The 20,185-nt window shown below is 41.5% G+C and overlaps 4 protein-coding genes and 1 pseudogene across 5 annotated transcripts in view; 3 read left to right on the top strand and 2 right to left on the bottom strand.

The window, feature by feature from the left end:
* The first annotated feature begins 2,625 nt into the window (after nucleotides 1-2,625).
* Nucleotides 2,626-6,593, top strand: habp2 (hyaluronan binding protein 2). Its single transcript, XM_025057715.1, has 13 exons — nucleotides 2,626-2,773; nucleotides 2,852-2,876; nucleotides 2,954-3,049; nucleotides 3,544-3,654; nucleotides 3,756-3,872; nucleotides 4,019-4,138; nucleotides 4,235-4,406; nucleotides 4,509-4,600; nucleotides 4,687-4,939; nucleotides 5,183-5,325; nucleotides 5,410-5,547; nucleotides 5,975-6,120; nucleotides 6,292-6,593. Exons 1-13 carry the CDS (start codon nucleotides 2,687-2,689, stop codon nucleotides 6,451-6,453), a joined length of 1,662 nt encoding a protein of 553 aa, XP_024913483.1. The 5' UTR covers nucleotides 2,626-2,686; the 3' UTR covers nucleotides 6,454-6,593.
* A 563-nt stretch (nucleotides 6,594-7,156) lies between these two features.
* Nucleotides 7,157-9,277, bottom strand: LOC103381450 (ubiquitin thioesterase OTUB1 pseudogene; annotated as a pseudogene).
* Nucleotides 9,278-10,083: 806 nt separating this feature from the next.
* Nucleotides 10,084-14,522, top strand: LOC107988883 (centrosomal protein of 290 kDa-like). The gene is made up of 2 exons (XM_017034527.2): nucleotides 10,084-10,780; nucleotides 13,906-14,522. The coding sequence occupies exons 1-2, from the start codon at nucleotides 10,528-10,530 to the stop codon at nucleotides 14,442-14,444; spliced, it is 792 nt and encodes a 263-aa protein (XP_016890016.1). The 5' UTR covers nucleotides 10,084-10,527; the 3' UTR covers nucleotides 14,445-14,522.
* A 377-nt stretch (nucleotides 14,523-14,899) lies between these two features.
* The window catches only part of nrap (nebulin-related anchoring protein), a 17,467-nt gene continuing 12,181 nt past the window's right edge, over nucleotides 14,900-20,185 (bottom strand). The window contains 16 exon segments of the mRNA XM_008313779.3: nucleotides 14,900-15,850; nucleotides 15,939-16,094; nucleotides 16,493-16,804; nucleotides 17,048-17,155; nucleotides 17,263-17,367; nucleotides 17,455-17,553; nucleotides 17,710-17,814; nucleotides 17,897-18,208; nucleotides 18,300-18,407; nucleotides 18,493-18,594; nucleotides 18,726-18,824; nucleotides 18,947-19,051; nucleotides 19,175-19,372; nucleotides 19,450-19,563; nucleotides 19,684-19,791; nucleotides 19,873-19,977. Coding sequence (XP_008312001.1) covers nucleotides 15,551-15,850; nucleotides 15,939-16,094; nucleotides 16,493-16,804; nucleotides 17,048-17,155; nucleotides 17,263-17,367; nucleotides 17,455-17,553; nucleotides 17,710-17,814; nucleotides 17,897-18,208; nucleotides 18,300-18,407; nucleotides 18,493-18,594; nucleotides 18,726-18,824; nucleotides 18,947-19,051; nucleotides 19,175-19,372; nucleotides 19,450-19,563; nucleotides 19,684-19,791; nucleotides 19,873-19,977 — 2,436 coding nt within the window. The 3' untranslated portion in view covers nucleotides 14,900-15,550.
* casp7 (caspase 7, apoptosis-related cysteine peptidase) overlaps nucleotides 15,748-20,185 on the top strand; it is a 23,444-nt gene continuing 19,006 nt past the window's right edge. Inside the window, exons 1-3 of one of the 2 annotated variants that reach the window (XM_025057176.1) lie at nucleotides 15,748-15,841; nucleotides 19,882-19,927; nucleotides 20,064-20,135. The gene's annotated coding sequence lies outside the window, so the exon portion shown is untranslated. Of the gene's footprint in view, nucleotides 15,842-19,786; nucleotides 19,928-20,063; nucleotides 20,136-20,185 lie in introns of those variants that run through there. The other variant, XM_008313780.3, reaches the window with a different exon arrangement.

Raw genomic sequence — 20,185 nt, 5'->3', positions numbered from 1 at the left:
AGTCCACTGGAAGGTACCAACCGCCCTAACCGGGATTCGAACTTGCCCTGGTGAACCCTGGGGTATCACACCAATGACAGAGACATTGCCTCTGGGCCAAAGCGCCAAATAAATACAAATAAATACAAATTAAATTAAAAACAGAAATAAATAGAGAACATATGATAAGCTTCTAACATTTTAGATCGTTAATCAAACATGCACTAATTATATACATATACATATACTGTATATACAGCCAAACCCCAAGTAGTTACTCATGGCCTACAAGCTGTGTACTTTGTACTTTGTACTCCAGACGTTTTTTCTATGCACTGACAATAAAGAAAGTCTAAGTCTAAGTCTAAGTCATCTTGATAAAATAAAGGATCAGAAATATTTGTATGTTTTATTATATTATTTCCACTAACTAGTCAAGACAACACTGGGTATTTCTCTTTTGCGTCCCAGTCTTTTTTGTTTTGTTTCAGTGTGTCGATACATTGTCACGTGCTATGACATCACATCAGTCAGAGTTTATTTAGAATTATTTTGAGCTCGTACCAGATGATAAGTCCTCTGACCTTTGTCCAGGCGATGTGAGTTTGAATCCAGGCCTGGCTCGCAGTTTTATTTTTTTCAGTACCAGTGTAAACCAGCCACTAGGGTACACTAAGGTACACAAGCCAGTGCTACTATAGTGATACTATATTGCCGGTCCTAAGCCCGGATAAATGGTGAGGGTTGCGTCAGGAAAGGCGCCCCTCCTCATATCACACTGTCACCTGGTAAATTGTAGATGCCGTGCAAGACGCTTGTGATTGGATAACGAGGCGCAGCCGTGCGCTTTAAAAGCGGAAGGACGTGGTACAACTTCCTTTCGTGTGATGGTTGCAAAATGGCGCTGTGTTTGCTATTGTTACCACGGTACGTAGTTTCATTTTGGTTCTCTTCACTTTGGCGGTTAACGCGTCATGTCAAGGACCAGTATTCCGTGGAAGACGGTTTGTTTTAGACCGTCTACACGCTACTGAACCGCCGAGTGGGGTAAACGGTTAGCGTGCTAAACAGTAGCTTGTTTGAGCCGCACGATTTGCACATTCAACCCAGTTCTGACTGCAGTATCGCTTCAGTCATCGTGTTATTCAATTGCATGAGGTAGCGTTTTGTAATTTGGCCTCGAAGTATGTGCACGATGATGACCCTTTGGTTTGAGTGGTCCAAACATTTGGGGTGTTGCAACTTTAGCCACGTGTGTTGGTGAAGCAGCGGCTTGTGTGGGGGAACGTTTCCTTCAAAGTGGTACTTGCACTTTGTAGGTCATTGTAACGATGAGCCATCCATGAAGAAGACGGTACATTATTATCGAAGGTACGAATTTGCACCTTCTTTTATTATTTGAGTGTGTGCGTGCGCTCGTTCACGTACGAAATTGATGAAGTATATATTTGCAGGTGTAGCGGCAGACCCACATCGCCATCAACTGGGCCGGTGGACTCCACGACGCCAAGAAGTCGGAAGCATCTGGTTTGTGTTAAGTGAACGACATCGTCAAAGTAAAAGAAACATGTCATGTTTTATTCAGCGGAAATGGAATTTTTGGACAGCGTTTATAGTGTTGTGCAATGTTTACAGGACATCGGGGCTGGAAAACTATAAAAAATACTACGCAGTGAATGACCCAGTCGGAGATGGTATCGACGAGATGAGTCGTACGAAAGTGTTTTACTGTGAGTGCGATTCCCCCACCCCCACCCTCCGAACTTCTCCTCTCTGTGCACTGACAAAGTGTAAGTCATTTTGATAAAATAAATGATCAGAAATGTTTGTATTATATTCTTTTCACTAACTAGTCAACACTTGACAACACTGGGTGTTCCTCTTTTGTGTCCCAGTCATTTTCTTTGTTTCGGTGTGTCACTACATTGTCGTGTGCTGTGACATCACATCAGTCAGAGTTTATTTAGAGTTGTGAGCTTATACCAGAGGATAAGTCCTCTGACCTTTGTCCAAGTAATGCGAGTTTGAATCCAGGCCTGGCTTGCATGGTTTTTTTTTTTTTTTTTTTTTTTTTTTTTTTTGGGGAATTTTTTTTTTTTTTTTTTTTCACTCAAGTCTAACCTTGTTTGGTAAAAGAAGGATAGCTAGGGCCCACTTGCCTGAATTCAGACCCATGCCATGGGGTTGCTTGCTTGCGTCACCCCTACTGCACCATCCAGTCACATACTTATGGTTGGTGGAACATTTATTTGGCATGCAAGGTACAGTAGATGTAAAGCACACCCATCCACACCATCCCCAGCAGCAGGATGTGGAAAACTGCAGTAGTACTTTGGTTAACCAATCAAAATGTAGCTTATGTTTTTGTTAATACAATTTGTTTCTAGAGGGTTACAGAGTGGCTACTTGAAGATGCAGAGAACAGGGCAATATGGAAATCAATGATTTGCTGTAGCAACCCCTGGAAAAAAGGGAGAAAGAGAAAATATTTTTGTTTCAGGTGGTGTTGTACTGTTTACATACTCAGAATTAGAGGTAATGGCCAAAAATGTGGAAAATATTGAATGACATTTTTTGACTTCTGCCAAATCAGTGCAGCTGTGTAATGATTAACAGGTAGGTGGAGAGCAACAGTGGACCTGATGGGACATTTTATCTCGGCAAAAACAGTCCATAGTCTCTGGTCTGGCCTCAACCTGGTCTCATCATGGCTGGAGCTCACGTTAACACGGTCTGCTTTATATCGTTACTCGTGCAACTATGTGCGTTCACTGCCTTGGGACAGGATGTTTTTGTGAGTATGAGTGCATTCTAATGTATCAATACATACGTGATGTGACTAGTAAGTGATAAAGGCTTCATTTAATTACAGGTCATCTACGACACAGACGGCACTGGTAACACAGAATTTTTAGACTTGCAACATAGAGCGCAAAAGTAAAAAATTATGTAAAGGCTCATATTCCTCTCACAGATTACATCTACTATTATGACTATGGGACTGAAAGCCCAGCAGAAGGCACTAATTCAGCTCTGGACGACTGGCTGTATGAGCTCATGGACCTCACAGGTAAAAGAAAAGACAAACCTCTCCTCGACCTTTTCTTCAATTTCTGTATATATTAGCATATTATGTAATATGTGTAAGAATCGTTATCAGTTTTTCCTCTATAATGAAAACACGATACCTGGGACGCAATGCCTGGGTTTTTGCCAAATGATATGCTCTAAAAATAGTTTTGGGGATAAATGGCTGTATATTAAAGTGAAAGTCACTAGATGGCAGCATTGCAGCTAATTAAATTATTCTCATACTAATTCAGTGGTTTGTACAGATAAATAAATGGATATTACCAGGTCCATATCAGTATTGGTTGATATTGGAGTCAGAAATTAAGTGTTTTATTAGCATATTAGCTATCGGCAAAAAGTTAATATTGGATATATATATATATAAAAACGGGTTGAAATGACAGTCTGCTGAACTCTGCTCCTAATCGATTAGTGATGCAAGTTGACCTTTGACCTAACAGTCACTTTGTTTGTTTCTGTCTCCTACTGTAGATGAGTGTGACCCAAACCCATGTTTGAATGGCGGTAGCTGTGACACATCAGTGGACGGGGGCTTCGTATGTCACTGCCCTGAGCCGTATACAGGAAAGAGGTGTCACACAGGTGGGGCCTTTTTTTCTAATTAAAACGTGTTTTTTGTTTTCATTATAGAATAATTACATAAGTGTGTGGGTTTTTTTTTTTTTTTTGTTTTTTTTTTTAAGTGAAAGATGTTTGCAAGAATGTGAACTGCGGCCAAGGAGACTGCGTCCTCACCACCACTGCTCCTTTTTACGAGTGCAAATGCAAAGCTCCCTTCAAACCCCCCCACTGCCGGAAAGGTCTGGAATTATTGCACTGCGTTATTGACAGTTCATGTTTCAAATAACCTCGTGAGCGAGGCAGAGGGTTAAAGATAAAGAAATCAGTTTATTGATAACAGACTAGTTCATGTTTGATGAGTGTTGTCACATGTCTTCGGTCTCAGCCTCTCTCTGCAGGCCTAATAACCCCTGTCAGAATGGAGGCAGCTGCTGGAGGGGTCCGTCACGCACCAGCTTCCAGTGCGCCTGCCCTCACGGATACAACGGCAAATTATGTGACGTGGGTAAATACAATTCTCCTAATTGTTCTCCGTCTATTACTGCAATCACGTTCACGTTGAATTCGGAGCGAACGGTAAACGGCTTTTGTCTGCTCACAGGACCAAACGACTGTTACGAAGGCGACGGAGAGTTTTACAATGGCATGGTGAGTGAAACGGTCGAAGGAGAGGACTGTTTGCACTGGAATTCCTATTTCATTCTGCAGAACGGAGCGGATCCGTTCAAAGCGTATGAAGGTCACGATGGAATTGGACCCAACAATTACTGCCGGTGAGGACACAGACTGAGGAAATGCTGTACAGTATGCGTGTTACTGTAGTTGTGTAGTAGTATTTTAATACTTCATACCGCAGATCTATTTCTGTTTAACAGTAATCCTGACGGAGATGATCAGCCCTGGTGCTACGTTAAGAAGAACGGCAGACTGAGATGGAACCACTGTAACATCAGGAAATGCATTGGAGGTGAAACTTCATCATACTCACACAAACACACACCTCTACCCTCCTCTTTTGACTGTTAACCCTTTCTTTGTTAACCCCCCTCTCAGCTCCAGCCACTCCACCTACAGTCACAGAAACTGACTCCGTCACAGCAGCTCCGGTCAGGCTGTTCTCTCAGTGTGGAAGACCGCAGCCTGGCCGCTCATCCAGAATCTTTGGAGGGAAAAAATCTGTTCCCGGAGCTCATCCTTGGCAGGTTTCCCTGCAGAGCAGAGCCGCGGGCTCCTCCGGGCCGTTCAGTCACATCTGTGGTGGTATTCTACTGGACTCCTGCTGGGTTCTAACTGCTGCTCACTGCATGTAAGAGCCGCTGTTGTTTTTTCCAGTAGCGTCCATGAAGTGAAATTCACACTGACTTGTAACTGTAATGGAATGTTTAAGCCGTTGGTTTTCAACCCTTGGGTCGGGGTCTCGCGTGAGATCGCCTGGAACTCAAATGGAGAAACGTCTGGGCAACATTTTATAATGTTTAGCTATGTCTGAGCTAACCTTAAGTAGCATTGATTGTCCACAACTGTGCTAAAGCCACAACTATTTGTCCAGTTTAAGTCACACAGAGCTGCAGGTGGTGCTGGGTGGAGTGGACTTAGAGAAGGACGAGGCGTACGATCAGGTGGTTCCCGTGGAGAGAGCTATCGTGCACGAGGGCTACAGACAGACTCCCTTCGCTCTTCATAATGACGTCGGTAAGACATTTTGGTCTATGCGTTAGCGGTGCGATGCGAACGCTCTCTGTATTTCGAAGATAAAATATCTGCCATACTCTGCAGCCATGCTCCAACTGAAAGTCATGGACAAGCCGTACTGTGCCAAAGAAACTCGCTTCGTGAAGACAGCCTGTCTGCCGACCCAGCAGTTCAACAGCGGGAAGGAGTGCGCCATCTCTGGATGGGGAGCGACTGAAACACGTAAGTAATGTTTGTACTTTATATAAATATTAATATATAGATATTATAAATAATAAATACATATTAATATATAAAATATAATAAAAAATAATATTAATATAATTATATTACTGTAAGGTGTAAGGTTTAGTGAGTGTTCAGCAATGGAAAAAAGTGTTTTGACCATTTGGCAGCTCATGGATATTCATCCAGTTCTTCTAGTGCTACATTACGCATTTACATCGGAAAACAGGGTAATTTTTTATTTGTTAAACTGTCAGCTTATTGTGATTTTTTTTTTCTTCATACTTTCTTACATTTGTACTGCTATAAATGTGTACTGTCAACATTGTTTAGAGTTCAAAGAGTGCAGAGGTTCAGGATGGAGGGTTTTGGGGAATAATAATAACAGTAACATTTTCCTCATTTTCAACTTCATCTGCTGCAGAGAAATATGGAAGCAACCACCTGCTGGATGCTCGCGTTCTCCTGATCTCTCAGGAGAAATGCAAAGCTCCACATGTGTACGGAGACTCCCTGGATGACAGCATGTTCTGTGCAGGCAACATGCATGGAGGTGTGGACTCCTGCCAGGTCAGTTGATGTGTCTGACTGAGTCAAAGTCAAGTTCATTATCGTTTCTATAGTGTAGACAATAAACTAGGGATGTGCGATATCGTCCAAGCGATAACATTGGCCGATATTAGCATAGCTATGAAATACCTGTTAGAATCGTTATTGGTCTTTTCTGTCTCCGTCCTGCAGGGTGACTCTGGGGGTCCTCTGGTGTGCGAGCATAACGGGACACACCAAGTGGTCGGTGTGGTGAGCTGGGGAGATGGCTGCGGCAAGAAGTACAAGCCTGGTGTCTATGCCAATGTTGGCAGATTTGTCAGCTGGATTTCCTCTTATTTGAATGATAAATAATATATGAGAATCACACTATTATTTATGTTGTAAAATAAATGAATCAATGACATGACACACAGAGCCTTGAAGATAAGGTGGTGTTCAAGATAAGGGCTGCATTTTGTTTTACCTCAAATAAAGTGGTCAAGAAGACATGATTCAGTGTGGTTGTGGCAATGTTGCCGGTTTCCCATAATTAGGATTGTCCATCGTCTCAACGTATGGTGTTAAAACAAATTCAGCACTGGAACTAGTTGTTGAGCATAGGGGATGAATACTATAACCAGAGTACTGCTTTGTTTACCTGTGCCAGTTTTACACCATACATTGGATTGTGCTACATTTACTTTTTCATTAGTGTTGGGTTTTTTTTGTGGAACTTTTTGCCCTTCGTTATGACTCCCAGGTCTAAGTTGGACTGTTGTGATGTTTTCATGTGCTTCATTATGAAGTTTGACGTGCTGTTGCCATTTCTCCCTCTGTTCCTGGGTGATTAGTTTCATCACACTCACCTGTGTCCTGTGCCTCTAGTTCGTTAGTCTCATTCATCTCACCTGGTGAAACACACCAGTCTTGGTCCTTGACTGTTCAGTCTGACTTTTGCATTCTGGCTGAATGTCATGGTTTCCTGCATTCTGTCTCATCTGCCCCTGGGTGAGTTTTTCTTTTTTCTTTTTCTGCTCAGGTAATTTATCGTCATTTCCTGTTTCTCGTCTCTGTGGTGCTGCATGGCTCCTACATGTACAGTATCTCTTGTGTGTAACCATGTCAACAAATATTTCTTTTTAATATTGATTTGTTAACAATGGTAATACTGTGATGTACAATATAAGACAGCAGTAAACCTGTGGTTTTTATTACGACACTCGGTTAATAAGGGCGGATCTTTGAAAAGGAAATACAGTGGTGTGGTTATTGTTAATTAAAATCACTTCCTACTCAGAGTGAAAGGCTCAAAAATGAAATATTTATTTGGAAATTGTTACATTTAAAGTTATTGTTGAGGAGGTGCCAAAAGCACAGAAAAGGAAAAGGCACAAACATCAGCATAAGAAGGGAAAAAAAAGAAGAAATGGAAGATCTGAAGATCTTGGGGCAAAGGTCAAATTAAAAATGTAAGAATAAAAAATTAGAAAGAAATGTGACAATAAGACTTTTGTGGCACAGATGGTGAGATAATTGATACATTTTGATACCAGTGATGTCAGTGGGTCTGTGATGATGTTTTATTATATTAGAATGGGATAGATTAGCCTTCATTGTCAGTGTGGACCATGACTCTAATAAATAGATTAATCACAAGCCCACAGAAAAACACACATGTACTGTATGTAATGTTATAAGACAAGAACAATAAAAAGAAATGACTGTGCGTTGGACGAGACAACAAATGTGAACAAACCCACAGCAGGAGTGTTATTTATACAAGATGTCGTAATGACCAGGTCTGTAGAGGAGGAAGATTTTCGGATCGCCGCCCTCAGGGAAGACGTGGTTGACTGTTCCTCCCTCTCCCCGATCCATGTATTCCACCAGGATGCATACGTTCAGGGCCTGTGCCAAGGCGATGATGTGAATGTGGTCACTTTCTCTGTACATGGGCTCCACCTCCTGCTGACAGAACTCCTTGATGGAGCGCCCTCCCTCTACAAAAAACTGAAAGAAGCCCTGCTCCCTCTGCAGGTAGCCGGAGGTGAGGAGCCGCAGGTACACGACCACGTAATCGGACATGTTGTGGTCGTTGAAGCAGTCCAGCAGCTCCTGCAGGCTCGGCTGCTTCTCGCACAGTTCGATCAGGTCCATGAAAGTGTTGTGGAAGTCTTCGATGGTGAACTCGGTGAAGCCGTCGTTGACGAGGTCCGCCTTGCTCCTAGCCACGGCCGCCTTGAGCCTCTGCAGCTCCCTCCCGTCGTCCAGTATGGACTCCAGGTGTGCAAAACCGAAGGCCCTGTAGAAACAGTTCCCGTCCGGCCGCGTCTTACGAATGAAGGCGTACTTCTGGTACAGGTCCTTGATCTTCAGCTGATAAACGGTGTCCTCCTCGGCGTACTCCGTCTGCAGCACGGATAGATCCAGTCTGTCGGACACCAGTGGTGTGGTGTTGGCCACTTCCTGTTGAATTATGTCCTGTTGGGCAATGATGGCCTCGTCATACGCCAGACAGTTGAGCCCCTCCAGCTCTGCCTGTGGTGAATGTTCTGCTGCCATTGTAGCAGTGGAGCTCTGCTTTCCACTGTTGTTATTTAGATGCCTGTTTAACTGTCAGTGACACAGTGAGGCCACGGTGGGTTTTGTGTTTGCTAAGTCTGGCTTGGTTTGTTATGAATGATTCATTTCTGACAGATGTACTGAGTGGGGAAACCTCTGCCTTCTGCAACATACACACTGGGCAGTCAACATTCTGCATTGGGTTAGCGTTGTGCCACCTACACCCTTGATGTTTAAAATTCCTTTATTACACTTGCAGCTTTGATAAAGTTAGAGGTTGTATTTTCTAGAAGTGCATTCATGACGTATATCTATCATAACAAGAATGTACGAACCCTAACCCATCCATTTGGGGAATTAAGGAGTAGTGGAAATACCTAGGACAAAACAACAACAACAATAAGAATCATAGATTTATTTTTCTTATGCACTTATCCTGAGAAAATCTCATTTATTTTTAGAGAAGAACGGTGATAAAAGACTAGAAAGATTACATGGCCACAAACAATAACAATAAAGATGTTTGTGGTTTCCATCCATCTTAAAGTAATTCAATAATTATTGTTTATTTCATTTATTTTCAGTTTACTACGGAGCCCCTAAAGGGACATGGGGAAAAAATAAAAAAATAAACTTATCTCGTGAGCACGAGATAAGACATTTTGCCACACATACATACAGGATAATACATTTTTAAAAAAAATCACGTAAAGTACGTACTGTTGGGAAATCTAAGATACCGGCATGTCATGCGTTACATATGTACTGTATACAGTATATGGTGAGCATTTAATTACTGTAGATACCTCATGTAGACACAAGAGGGCACTGTTGTTCTACCGTTGATAACATTATAGGGAGGTTCGTGAAGGGTAAATACGTATATAAGTAAATCATCCTCGTCCTTCTGAGAGTACGCATACTAATAAAAATCTCACCCACTGAGCCCACTAGTTGTAAAATATCACCGTGACTCAAGCCAAGCATAAAGTACAATTCAACTGAATCGTGTAAACGAGCCATATTCTTGGCTCGCAGGTGGACTTTCATCAGTTCATTAATTTCAATTTTATTTATAGAGCGCATATCATGCACAAAGCAAACTTAGTGTGCTTTACAGACATCACGTAATTACGTGAAAGTTATCACGAAACACAACAACAGTGCCCTCCTGTGTCTAACTGAGGTATCCTATATTAATTAAATGCTCAGCATATATACAGTACATATGTCACACATGACATGCCGGAATCTTAGATTTCCCAACCGTACGTACATGTACATGGTTTTTTGTTATTTTAATGTATTACCCTGTATGTATGTGTGGCAAAATGTCTTTATCTCGTGCTCACGAGATAAGTTAATTTTTTTATTTTTTTCCCATGTCCCTTTAGGGGCTCCGTAGTTTACTATATTTATTAACAGTAACAGATTTAAGTAAAGGATAAAAAAAATACATGTTTGAACACAGCACTCAACCTGAAAAAAGATAATTTAAATATACACAGCATCACATGACAAACAGGGCAGTGATGGGGTTTTCTTTGTTTTGTTTTTGTTTTAACTTTGTCACATTATGACCAAATAACAACATACTTGAATCATTTTCTTTAGGGTCAAATTTATTTTCAAATTCCAAATTTGAATGATGCATTATCTTCACAATTTGTCTGTTATCACAAAATTTCCAAACTAAGCCCTGCCACTTCTGTGGATCAAAGCCACTTGGCAAGGATTGGCCAATCAGAATGAATCTGTTGATCAAAGCCACTAAAGCAGTTCCTGTGTTACTAACAACCAGCAGTAGAACATACAGTATTCTAACTTGAACCAAGGTGAGGTGATATCAGAGGTGTGCTCTTCCTGACTGAACTACAAATAGACATGATGGACATTCTGTATAGCCAGCTGGAGCCACAGGTTTCTGACAGCATGCATTCCCAGAGGCTGAGCGAAGAGGCAAAGACCAGCCACTTCCTGGAAATACAGAACGAGATGCTGATTTTAGACCTGGTCGCCGAGTTACAGAAGAACAAGTCTCTGATGATGGAGAATGAGGCTTTGGCCAGAGAGCTGAAGAAGGAGCGAGCCATGAGACTCCAGAACCAGAACAACCCTGTTGTGCACAAACCAGAACATTGCGAGCTCGGCCACGTGGCTGAGGCTTTCCAACGAGAGCTGGATGCTCTCAAAGTAGCTTGCCACAGGATCTACCAAAATCTGAACCACGAGGAGGAGGTCAACCACAGCCTGGAGACCAATATGATGAAGCTGTCAGTCAGGCTGATGACAGAAATCAACGAGGTGGAGGCTTTAGCCACAGAGAACGAGTCTTTGAACCAGCAGCTGCTGGAGCAGCAGATCAGACTGGAGGCACAGCTGAAAACCCATGAGTTAGAGGTGGAGCAGCTTCACAAGCAGTTGGAGGAGCAGAGGGTGGCGCACCACCAGGAGATGGGGCAGGTTGTGAAGGAGTCCAAATCTGGGTGTGAAGCTCTGATGCAGCAAGTGGACAGACTGAAGGAAGAAAAGGATTACCTGGAAGTCAAACTGATAAAGGCGGACGAACTTTCCAAGCAGATGCAGGAGCTGAGTGCCAGACTGTGCACCGACCTGGAAACAAAGAGCAAAACTCCATTCTCTATCAAAGCAGGTTCCAGGCAGGAGGATCTGCAGCTCCATATGTAGAAGAGCAACTAACAGTCAACATTTGTTATCTGAGAATATATTATCGAAGAAAATATACGCTGAATGTGTCAAAAGTTTAACAATTATTTAACACACATATATATATATATGTGTGTTTTTCTTAAGTGATTTTTGATTGAATATTAGCAATATTTTTCATTTCAATTGTTTTTAAACATTCAAAAAATACTTTTAGTAAAATGTATTCCTTTATACCAATGTACAAGTTAACTTTTATTTCATTATAACTGTATTTCATGTCTATTCATTTATTAGTTTGGTTCAACTTCTTTGTTTGCTTTGCATTATTTAGTAATAATTGTTATGGTGCTGTAATATTTGTGTCAATTTTAGTGAGAAAATAAACCAGTATGTTTTCCCTTGAAAAATCATTTGTATTTATTTATTTATTTACCAGCAAAAAAGAAAAAAGACAAGCATTTACTCGGAGTCCAGCCTTGAGTTTGAAGGTGCACTGTTACAACTGACAAAGCTGAACCTGCCAGACAAAGTAGAGACTACATATGGCTTCATAAGAAAACTTGTCATATGTTTTTCCTGAGTCTAGCTCAACACACAACAGACCAGTGTGTGTTTTGACCTTGTGCATTTGAACCTGCCATGTGTTCCAACAAAGAAAAAAAGAATGCTGTAATCATGACCAATCTAAATATCTCTTGTAGCTGTCCAAACTCTTGAACATGCAACTTATTTTTAACGTAATCTCTTTCATCCATACACATTACTTTCTTTGGAATTTAACCTTGTCCTTCACATAATCCATCATAATCCCACAGACTGTTTGACCAACCTGCCCCCGTATCTGTGTAAATAATATTCTTCATTCTTCGTTCTGCTGTTGCACTTTTCAGACTGCCTTAAACGCACCACGGTTTGGCACAGCGGTTATGTTTTGGTGTGAGTCGGCTAGCTTGGAGCTAGCTGTTCTGCCTGTTGTCTGGGTTTGTTTTTGTGGAGTTTCTTAGGATTAGTCTGGAGGTATGTAAATCTTAAAATTTAAAAATTAGCATTCTCAAAAATGGACAATAATAACCTACCCTAATTTAAATCTGTGCAGCCCCTCCCCCAGCGCCACCCCAAAAATGTATTTTCATTTGACTCAATGTTATTCAGAAGTGGTTCTGAGTTCACAGCCTCACATTTGAACTGTTTTCAGAATAACATGTGGTGCAGTGTGGAGAGAAATAGTGTATTTAATTTTGTGTATTGTATTGTTCTGCTGCCATTGTAGCAGTGGAGCTCTACTTTCCACTGTTGTTATTTAGATGCCTGTTTAACTGTCAGTGACACAGTGAGGCCACGGTGGGTTTTGTGTTTGCTAAGTTTGGGTTGGTTTGTTATGAATGATTCATTTCTGACAGATGTACTGAGTGGGGAAACCTCTGCCTCCTGCAACATACACACTGGGCAGTCAACCAGAACATTCTGCATTTTGTTAGCATAGCGTTAGCGTTGTGCCACCTACACCCTTGGTGTTTAAAATTCCTTTTTTTGCACTTGCAGCTTTGATAAAGTTAAAGGTTGTATTTTCTAGAAGTGCATTCATGCCGTATATCTATCATAACAAGAATGTACGAACCCTAACCCATCCATTTGGGGAATTAAGGAGTAGTGGAAATACCTAGGACAAAACAACAACAACAATAAGAATCATAGATTTATTTTTCTTATGCACTTATCCTGAGAAAATCTCATTTATTTTTAGAGAAGAACGGTGATAAAAGACTAGAAAGATTACATGGCTGCCAATTTCGGTTGGCAAAATATATTTTGTTAGTTGGATTTCAAACAATAACAATAAAGATGTTTGTGGTTTCCATCCATCTCAAAGTAATTCAATAATTATCGTTTATTTATTTCATTTATTTTCAGTTTACTATATTTTAATAACAGTAACCGATATAAGTATAGGATAAAAATAAATGTTTGAAGACAGCACTCAACCTGAAAAAAGATCATTTTTGCTGTTTTTTTTTTACTTTGTCACATTATGACCAAGTAACAACATATTTGAATATTTTTTTCTTTAGGGTCAAATTTATTTTCAAATTTCAAATTCGAATGATGCATTATCTTCACAATTTGACTGTTATCACAAAATGTTCCAACTAAAACCTGCCACTTCTGTGGATCAAAGCCACTTGGCTTGGATTGGCCAATCAGAATGAATCTGTTGATCAAAGCCACTAAAGCAGTTCCTGTGTTACTAACAACCAGCAGTAGAACATACAGTATTCTAACTTGAACCAAGGTGAGGTGATATCAGAGGTGTGCTCTTCCTGACTGAACTACAAATAGACATGATGGACATTCTGTATAGCCAGCTGGAGCCACAGGTTTCTGACAGCATGCATTCCCAGAGGCTGAGCGAAGAGGCAAAGACCAGCCACTTCCTGGAAATACAGAACGAGATGCTGATTTTAGACCTGGTCGCCGAGTTACAGAAGAACAAGTCTCTGATGATGGAGAATGAGGCTTTGGCCAGAGAGCTGAAGAAGGAGCGAGCCATGAGACTCCAGAACCAGAACAACCCTGTTGTGCACAAACCAGAACATTCCGAACCAGAGGCTTTCCAACGAGAGATGGAGGCTCTCAAAGTAGCTTGCCAGAGGATCTACCAAGATCTAAACCACCAGGTGGAGGTCAACCACAGCCTGGAGACCACAATAATGAAGCTGTCAGTCAGGCTGATGACAGAAATCAACGAGGTGGAGGCTTTAGCCACAGAGAACGAGTCTTTGAACCAGCAGCTGCTGGAGCAGCAGATCAGACTGGAGGCACAGCTGAAAACCCATGAGTTAGAGGTGGAGCAGCTTCACAAGCAGTTGGAGGAGCAGAGGGTGGCGCACCACCAGGAGATGGGGCAGGTTGTGAAGGAGTCCAAATCTGGGTGTGAAGCTCTGATGCAGCAAGTGGACAGACTGAAGGAAGAAAAGGATTACCTGGAAGTCAAACTGATAAAGGCGGACGAACTTTCCAAGCAGATGCAGGAGCTGAGTGCCAGACTGTGCACCGACCTGGAAACAAAGAGCAAAACTCCATTCTCTATCAAAGCAGGTTCCAGGCAGGAGGATCTGCAGCTCCATATGTAGAAGAGCAACTAACAGTCAACATTTGTTATCTGAGAATATATTATCGAAGAAAATATACGCTGAATGTGTCAAAAGTTTAACAATTATTTAACACACATATATATATTTAACTTATTAAATTGTTGTATTTTTATTTTTATTTATAGATATATATGTGTGTTTTTTCAGTGATTTATATATATATATGTGTGTTTTTCTTAAGTGATTTTTGATTGAATATTAGCAATATTTTTCATTTCAATTGTTTTTAAACATTCAAAAAATACTTTTAGTAAAATGTATTCCTTTATACCAATGTACAAGTTAACTTTTATTTCATTATAACTGTATTTCATGTCTATTCATTTATTAGTTTGGTTCAACTTCTTTGTTTGCTTTGCATTATTTAGTAATAATTGTTATGGTGCTGTAATATTTGTGTCAATTTTAGTGAGAAAATAAACCAGTATGTTTTCCCTTGAAAAATCATTTGTATTTATTTATTTATTTACCAGCAAAAAAGAAAAAAGACAAGCATTTACTCGGAGTCCAGCCTTGAGTTTGAAGGTGCACTGTTACAACTGACAAAGCTGAACCTGCCAGACAAAGTAGAGACTACATATGGCTTCATAAGAAAACTTGTCATATGTTTTTCCTGAGTCTAGCTCAACACACAACAGACCAGTGTGTGTTTTGACCTTGTGCATTTGAACCTGCCATGTGTTCCAACAAAGAAAAAAAGAATGCTGTAATCCTGACCAATCTAAATATCTCTTGTAGCTGTCCAAACTCTTGAACATGCAACTTATTTTTTAACGTAATCTCTTTCATCCATACACATTACTTTCTTTTGAACTTAACCTTGTCCTTTACATAATCCATCATAATCCCACAGACTGTTTGACCAACATCAAATTTGAATTCCTTCTCATCTCCAGTCCCATCTCCATTCAACATGCTCCAACCACCATTAGATCCCATTACTATACTTCTTTATATATATTTGATCAATAATAACATATTACATCTATTATTTCAGTAGAATGGAAATTAAAAACTCACCTTAAATATCCTCAGTTGGGTCATTTCAACAACAATCTAACTCTACCGTGTAAAACCTCTCTAACCTACGCCTGTTCTATTGCAGCAGTTTTACTAGAGCCTGACGTCCTCACGGTGTTCTGGAGGCCAGATGACGAGGAAGACGACGTGGTGCCGGATTTCTTCTCCATGGATCGGAACGATTTTGTGCTGGTTGCTGTGGACTTTTTCTGGACGGTCTGAATGGTTTTCATCCTCTTCACGTGAAGGACCTCCATGGCGTCCAAGTTGACACCTTGTCCTATCTCCTCGCTGGTCTCCACATGCTCTGACGTCTGCTGCTGCTGCTGCTGCTGCTGCTCCTCCATCTGCTGCTGGTGATGTATCTGGAAACACATTATCATTTTTCCTTCATGTTGATTCTTAATTCCATAAGCAGAAATGCGATTTGAATATTTTGAAATATTCTCTCACCATCATCATGTGCTGGTACTTTGCAATAGCCTCCTCAGTGCTAACTCCCTCAGCCAGGCCCAGCTCTGCTGCTCGGCGGGCGAGCTCAGCCTTATAGTACCCAGGAGGGGTCCAGCCCACTCCTTTGATCCAGTTCTGATCTGATTTGTAGTTCACCTACAAGAACAAACAAAAATGCTTGACTTGAATCTCATCTCAGAACTGATAGACAAACAGTCAAAGGACTAAATAATTAGTCTGGATGTAAAATCCTAAATTCTAAAAATTAGCATTCTCAAAAATGGACAATAATAACCTACCCTAATGTAAATCTGTGCAGCCCCTCCCCCAGCTCCCCCCAAAAATGTATTTTCAATCTCACTCAATGTTGTTCAGAAGTGGTTCTGAGTCCTCAGCTTCACATTTGAACTGTTTTCAAAATAACATGTGGTGCAGTGTGGAGAGAAATTTTGTATGTAGGACATAAATGTGATCAGTTCTAACAGAATTTCTGCAAATTCGATACAGCAGAGCCGTCATGTTACGAAAGAACATCCATCGGTATCAAGGCTCACATCACTCTGCAGCTTGTAGGCCTGCTTGGCGTGCTTGACGTTGAGCTGTTTGGGGTCACAGGTGTAGTCGTGGAGCTTGTGGCGGTAGGTGATGTCACTAGCCTGAGCCTGGCTCTTTCTGGCCTGCAGGAACTCGGGTTGGTCAGCGTGCATTTTGTATTGGCCACGTTCCTCCTTGGATTGACGTTTGTACTCCAGGTTGCTCTGGAGTTTGCTGGCCGCCAGAGAGTGAACCATCTTTGGGTCGTCCTCCACACAGCGCAGCCCCACCTGCTGGCCCTTCTCTTTCAGATGGCACTCCTTGTAGAGCAACTGGTAGAGGAAAATTTCAATTTTGTTCAATTTTGTAAACTACATTTTCTACATTTGGGCTGAAACCTTGTAATTGTAATGATAACTGCCATAGAAAACATACAAACTTTGGAAGAAAACTATAACATATAGCTTCATGGACAACCGACATTTTCTTGCATTTAAATTTTCAATTTGCGCTCAAAGAGATTCTGTCAAAAATGCATACGGACGTTTCAATCCCACATTTTAAATCCTACTCACATCACTGGCGATTTCTCTGGAGGCCTTAGCTGTCTGGAAAGGTATAGCGTCCAGTCTCAGGTCGTATCCAGCCGTCTTGACCTGCTCCCCAGATGACTTGTAAACTTTCTACAGAGAAGAATGAGGACGTTCAATATTTTTGTAACAACACTGGGGCGTTTCTTTTTTTTTTAATATTTCACTGCATTTTCAAGAGAATATATAATTTAACCTACATCGCTAATCTGCTGGGCATTTATCTTGGCTCTGATGAAGTCTGGATCGTCAGAGTGTAAGGTGTACTTGTTCATGTCAGCGTCCTTCCCTGATTTGTACAGCCTCTGTCATAAGCCAAAGCCAAATGTGAGGTGAATGAACTTTTTAACCAGTATTCATAAATCGTACTCATGCTAATCAGGTCAGCCTACCTCACTGCAATGCTGGTAGCTTGACTTAGCGTGGACAATGTCAGGAGAGTCGGTGACTGAGGTGAACTTCAGACTGTCAGGCAGTTGACGGTATTTTTTCTAGAGAACAGAAAAATGTTTTTTTTTTTCTCTTTGCAAAATTTCCACATATGCCTCTAGGTGGTGCCATCGCCAAACAATTGTTACATTAATGAGTTAATTGATGCAACACTTTAACAACAACCCAATAGTACAATCACACAATCACAAACTCACTTCGCTTATAAGTTCTCCAGCCTTCTTGGCCGACTCCAGCTGCGGTGCACCGACTCCGTCCCAGGCGACTCCTTTCATGAAGCCGAGGTCGGCCTTGTAGAGTTTCTAGGCGTCAGTCAAAAACATGTCAGAACAGTCACAACATCAGCTCTATGCAGCTCTCTTTCTCTCTGTTTCATCTTCTTACCTCACTCTGCAGGTCATAAGCCTTTTTGGCCCATTTGACCTTCATGTCATCAGGGAGAACGGTGTACTCGTGCAGCCTGGTCCTGTAGTCCTGATCACTGGCCAGGGTCTGGGCGTTTTTAGCTGTCACCAGGTGAATCATGTCAGGAGTCAGGTGGTACTGGCCACTGGTTGTCAGGGCATCCTTGCGGTACTCCTGGTCGCTTGCCAGTCGACCCGCGTGGAGACACTGGAGAAGACGTGGGTCGTCCAAGACGCTTTTGATCCCGATGTGTTTACCTTTTTCCAGCAGGTGGCTGTGTTTGTAATTGTACTGCAAGCAAAAGTAAAGGAGAATTGTCAATATAGCAGCATCAACTGCGAACCTATGATCAAAATCATAGCTATTTAGTGTTAAATCCTACGTCGCTGGCGATGCCCGTGGAGGTCTTAGCAGCCTGGAAGGGGATGTCCTGCATGGTGAGTTTGTAGCCCTGGGCCCTGAGCGTGTGCCAGGATTCTTTGTACTTGATCTGCGGCAAAAAACACAGAAGAAATGTTAACCGGCATCAGGAGTGTGCAATATTGTTGTCAAATGTACTGCGAATGTTTGAGTACCTCGCTGAAGTTGGCAGCATTAATCTTGGCTTGCGTGATCTCCGGCCTCTCGCTCGTTATCGTGTAGTTGTGTTGGTCGTTCACCGCTGTTTTATATAAACGCTGGACAGAGAGACATGGTATTGTTAGTGATCTGTAGATAAGTTGGATTGGAACGTTCATCTGAGTAAATAACAAACAATCAGAATGTAGCGAAGGACATAATCTGGTAATAGCTGGATTAATTTTCTTACTTCGTTCGTAACCAGTCCACTGAGTTTGGCGTGAACGATGTCAGGAGAGTCTGCGACCGAGGTGTGTTTGAAGTTGTACGGCTGCTGACGGTATTTTTTCTGTCGTGGAAGAAAAAATTCAAGTTAGTCACCATCATTTCCTCACTGTGCGTCAATGTACACTGTGTCCTCTGTGCTAAAGATTCAAAGTATAATAAGAAGAATATCTGTGCACTACTTACATCACTGATGAGGTCTGTTGCTTTCTTGGAGCCTTCAATCTGCAGGGCCCCAGTGGCAATCCACGCTGCACCACGCAGGTAGTTCAGGTCGGAGCGATACACTTTCTGTAAAGATAAGCATTATGGAACTAAGTCGATAAATTCAGCCACAGGTCAAAATACTGACAGTTTGTATACTTGATGCACTTCCTGATAGAACACCCTTGTGGTACATTCTGTCCATTTTACCTCACTCTGCAGCGCGTACGCTCTCTTGGCCGCCTGCACCTTCATGTCATCGGGTAGGGAGGTGTACTCATGCAGACTGTGTCTGTAGTCCTGATCACTGACCAGAGCCTGGGCCTTCCTAGCGTGGGCCACTTCCATCATGTCCATGGGCAGATGGAACTTGGACAGCTCTTTCACCGAGTCCTTCTTGTACTTAATCTAAAAAAAAAAAAGGCCATTGTCATTTATTTTTCCTGTTGTTTTTTTAGTTATATTTGTAGTAATAAAGCACTCACGTCACTCTGCAGTTTGGTGGCATGAACCGAGTGGGACATGTTCAAATCATCCTGCAGTCCCCTCAGTCCAATCATCTTGCCTTTAGTTCTCTCGAAATCTTCTTTGTACTTTTGCTGCAAAATGATGAAAAATTGTTGACTAATTGTTTATCTCTCGCTATGCTGATGGACTTTAAAAACTGCTCATGAAATTTAAGCGCTCTTTTCTTAAAATGCTAAAGATTCGGTTCCTACATCACTTAGGATGTCGCCTGAAGCCTTGGCAGACTGGAAGGGAATGGCGTCCAGACGCAGCTTGTAACCACCATCACGTAACTTAGTCCAAGATTCTTTGTAGTGGCTCTGAAATAACACATTTTTTTCCAAATATGAATACAATACTTTTGTGTGTGTGTATAAGCTTAATAAAAATGTTTTTTTTACCTCACTCAGGTTCATAGCGTTGAGCTTGGCCTGTACCATCTCAGGCAGTTCTTCAGTGAGTGTGTAATTGTGCTTAAGGTTTTCACCCTTCTCCCTGTACAACCTCTGTGAAAATATGAAAATTCAATTGTGAACAGACAGGAGATAAATGCACACTGACTCTACTTCTTTCTTTTTTTTACACATTAAAGGGTCGCATCAGTGATGGAAAAGACATAAAAAGAGAGGCAGAAAGAAACAAGAACTTCCACTACAACTGACAGGTGAGAAATAGAACCTGAGGACTGTGAGGTACTTTAAATGTTCCACAGAA

The sequence above is a fragment of the Cynoglossus semilaevis genome, chromosome 8 (genome assembly GCF_000523025.1).
Source record: "Cynoglossus semilaevis isolate Cse_v1.0 chromosome 8, Cse_v1.0, whole genome shotgun sequence".
In the NCBI taxonomy this organism is placed as follows: Eukaryota; Metazoa; Chordata; class Actinopteri; order Pleuronectiformes; family Cynoglossidae; genus Cynoglossus; species Cynoglossus semilaevis.
This window is presented reverse-complemented; position numbering and strand designations above follow the sequence as displayed.